This window comes from Arachis ipaensis, chromosome B05 (genome assembly GCF_000816755.2).
Source record: "Arachis ipaensis cultivar K30076 chromosome B05, Araip1.1, whole genome shotgun sequence".
Classification (NCBI taxonomy): Eukaryota; Viridiplantae; Streptophyta; class Magnoliopsida; order Fabales; family Fabaceae; genus Arachis; species Arachis ipaensis.
In genome coordinates this window covers 116,575,525-116,579,279 of record NC_029789.2, presented here as the reverse complement: position 1 = coordinate 116,579,279, position 3,755 = coordinate 116,575,525, and the positions used below count along the sequence as shown (strand labels likewise).

General features: G+C 37.6%; 1 protein-coding gene across 2 annotated transcripts in view; it reads left to right on the top strand.

Moving 5' to 3' along the window:
• Positions 53–3,755, top strand: part of LOC107643875 (tudor domain-containing protein 3) — a 3,926-nt gene continuing 223 nt past the window's right edge. The window contains exons 1-7 of one of the 2 annotated variants that reach the window (XM_021124303.1): positions 53–158; positions 260–582; positions 1,115–1,282; positions 2,229–2,445; positions 2,716–2,907; positions 3,310–3,578; positions 3,661–3,755. The exon at positions 3,661–3,755 is cut by the window's right edge and continues 223 nt beyond it. In XM_021124303.1, the coding sequence (XP_020979962.1) occupies positions 316–582; positions 1,115–1,282; positions 2,229–2,445; positions 2,716–2,907; positions 3,310–3,578; positions 3,661–3,755 (1,208 nt within the window). In that variant the 5' untranslated portion in view covers positions 53–158; positions 260–315. The other variant, XM_016347623.2, reaches the window with a different exon arrangement.

Genomic DNA, 3,755 nt, shown 5'->3' with positions numbered 1-3,755 from the left:
TCTTGCGAGAATCCTATTAAAAACTTGAGAGCATGTGACTAACTCATCCAATTTTAAAAACCTCGAGTAAATTACTCATCTTTTAAAGATGCGCCCGTATTTAAAATTCGGGCGATTTTGGTAATTTGCCCGGAACAATTCGATTGATTGCAGCCTCCATTCTAAAAACTAGAAAGTGAATCGAATTCACTTGTTCATTTGCGAGGGACTAAAATTGATGTTACCTCGAAATTAAATGGGAGTCCAATTGAATGCAGTGCTAAGGTAAGAGAGAAAGGAAGAGACTTGCCACTTGCGAACACCCAAAAAATTGAAATGGCAGAGAGTAGTTATGATTCGGATTCAGGAACCTTGCTGGAAACCCTAAGAAGAAGGGGTTGGTGCCTGCAAGAAAATGATCAATTGAAGGCCACCGTCATGATTCAACGGGCGCTGGCCCATGACACTTCAATGGTCGTCGATTCTGTCGAGTCGGAGCTCCTTAATGCCGACCTTAGATCCATCGGAGCTAAGTCCTTGCCCGAACCTTCTGTTCTTCGTAGCTCTCCTTCTTCATATCTTCATGGTCCCAAAGTCCTTCAGGCATGGAAACTGTGTCTCTTTGTTCCCTTAAATATTTACTTTTTCTTTTTTTTCTGCAAGTCATTCTTTTTGTAGCTTATAATTATGGTTTGATACCAAGTGGGGTTCGTTAATGGGATAGTATTTTGGTCCGTATTCAGTGGTCTAGGGTTCCTGAGAATGTCAAAAATCCTGGTAGGACTGCCCTATATGAGAATTGAGAAATGTTAGGGCCAACACTTTTTATTAATATCACTTTCGGCCACCACTTTAGTTTTATAATATTAGGGTTTCGGATTTAGAATTTAAATATAAAAAATACCTTTGTTGACAAGTATTGGCCAAAAAAGTAATGAATGTTGTTGGTTATGTAGCATTGCTCATGAGAATTTAGTGAGTTTGGAGCCACACTAATGGGTTCCGGGTAATAGGACCTGGATGCGGTTTAAACACCAAATGGTTTGATTTGCTGCTTCCTTAATATATCTTTGTGCCATTTTAATTATTCTTGTTTTAAAGGAAATGGTGACCGAGTGTTTGTTAGTTTTAGCAGATATCTTCAGTGAGGGACATTTCTAAGAGCAGTGTAGATGACGTAACAAGAAATTCTGGTGGCCGGAGACTTCTTAGGTTGTGTCTCACTGATGGGCACTTCGAGATAATTGGTATTGAATATTCTCACATCCCGTCTATACCTGACAATGTGGCTCCTGGTACTAAGGTAATGCTTTATTTTATTTCTCTTTGTTTATTTCTTTGCAATGGGATAATTACAGAGGGCATATTTTCTGTTACAATTAGTATTTGAATTTAATTTTGATACTGAGTGTAAAACAGTTTTACACATGTATCCAATTACATGACAGTATGTTAGCAAAGATAAACTATCTTTGACATTGACTGCGGGAATAGTCATCGAAAAGAACGGATGTGATTTAGACATAAATTTTACTCGGTTAGTGCATCAAAACTAAACTTACTATTTTTAAAAAATTTATATTTTAAAGATCAGTACATTGATTAGTGTATTTTATATACTGTGTAAAACTTTAAATGCCTTGTAGTGAAGTAATTCTAAATCCAGAATCTGAATGAATCAGTTCTTCTTGAGGACCATGTGAACTATTTTTATTTTGCCTAGGGTTTTGGATTTAGGGTATAGAGAGAGGGGTCTTGGAAGGAATTGAGGGAGAGGGAGAGGAATAGGAAAGAGAATTAAGTGTCCTCTAGTGGTAACTGAGGGAATACTTGCATAGGGTGCAAGAATGTGCAGGGTTAGGGAAATTAGCGGAATCATGGAAGAGCTCAGACCGTCAAAAGCTCAGGGAGTTTCCTTCTTTCTTTTGTTTTCGATATTGTGCTTCTTGATTGCTATAGTTTATTGGTATCCATTCAGGTTATATCAATATGCTAGTTATTCCTTCAATTTCTGCTCGTAAACCTGTTTCTATCAAAGACCTAGCTGTATACATAATACTCAGATTAGACAGGAGAGAAAGAAAGGGTTCCCATATATGAGGGTGTTCACAAAAACTAACGCTTCCAAATGTACCCAAATCACCGCTATATCCCTCCTTGTCTCTTTCTTTCTATATATCTTTATTCTTATATGTGTATTCCTAAATCAGCATTATGTAATATGATACTATTTTATTGCCATTGGACAGATCTGTTTGGAAAACAAAGTTGCAGTTCATAATGGTATAGCTTGCTTAAATCCTAAAGTATTGACTGTTTTAGGAGGCGTTGTGGAATCACTCTATGAAGAGTGGCAGATGAACCAAAAATATTCAGGATTTTCCCGATCATCTCTCAGACAGCTAGAGGATCGTGACGCAGGTGGACCTCCTCCATTTGTGAAGCTGCAGGTTGGATCTTCCTCAGGTCAAAATGGGAATCTTTTGTATTTCTTTCCTTTTTCTTGCTAGTTATACCAAACCAAGAACTATCGAAATGGTGGTAGGATCAATGGCACAAAAGTTCCTGTCTTTCAACTTTTAACCTTTTATTAATTTCATTTTATGCTAAATGAATATTGATATGAATGACTATGTTACAGTTGGACTTTAAACACCAAATGCATTCCTTGCAATTGAAATTTCAAAACTCACAAATTGTTTTTGCGGAATTGACAAAGATAGTGATATTGGGCAGGCTATGCAGATTATAAGTCTAGTAGTAGTAAGCCCACTGCTGTGGTTGCTGAAGCTAAGATGAAGGCAACTGATTCACACCGAGGCCATACTCAGAAAGCAGATATCTCCTCCGATGTAAATTTAAAACCCAAATTGCCCTCAGAAAAAGCTGTGGACAAGCCTAGTACTTCAGAACCAAGACCCAGAGAAGGTGTTTTTGTCTGATCCTTTTTCTAATTACTTCTTGTGTCTATGATTGAGCTAAAGTTCAGAACAGGAAAAATTTATGAGGTTTGATATTGTTTGCTTTGCCTTTAGTTTTCTTATAGTCTTTGTTAGTTGAAACATGGAATGCCATCAGTTTCTCAATTCATTGAGGAATGTCAACATTATAAACTTGTTATTGGAAACCATATACAAATGACATGGTTTAACAAGTTGACTTTCCACATCTGTGACTATATATGTGTATAGACTTGATGGTGTTTCGGAATGTACTGATGAATTGTAGCTTCAATATGAAAACCATGTCTTGTTTAGCATTTAAATAAGACATAATTGCCTGTACCACGTTGTTTCTCATGTTTTTCGCGATATTGACCCCTTCCTACAGCTGTGGAACCTGTTCCTGTGCAAAATCAAGCTGCTGCCCAAAAATTACTTCAGAAACTAAATCAACCAAATCAGGAAAACTGCCGTTTTAAGGGTCGGAAACATAGAGGGAAAGGGAAAGAAGAAGATCCGGTTGTATATACTCTTGAAGAATATGAAACTAGAAAAGCCCAGGCAAAGCCATTGAAGGAAGACGAGGTGTCGGACATTAGTCGTGATGGCCAGCTTGCTAGGCAGCTTCAAAATCAATTTAACCTTGAAGATTGTTTGGTCAGTAGCTTAATCCCTTTAGTCTTCCCGTTTTTTCTTTCTGTTCACTGTACCTGTTCCAATCTATCAGCTACTTGATTAGGTACAAGGGGATCCCCATGAAGCTGAGGCGCAAGACATTAGAATGAGCATGTTCACATATGAAAGGGATTATGGTGGCAGCCATCAAACATCACA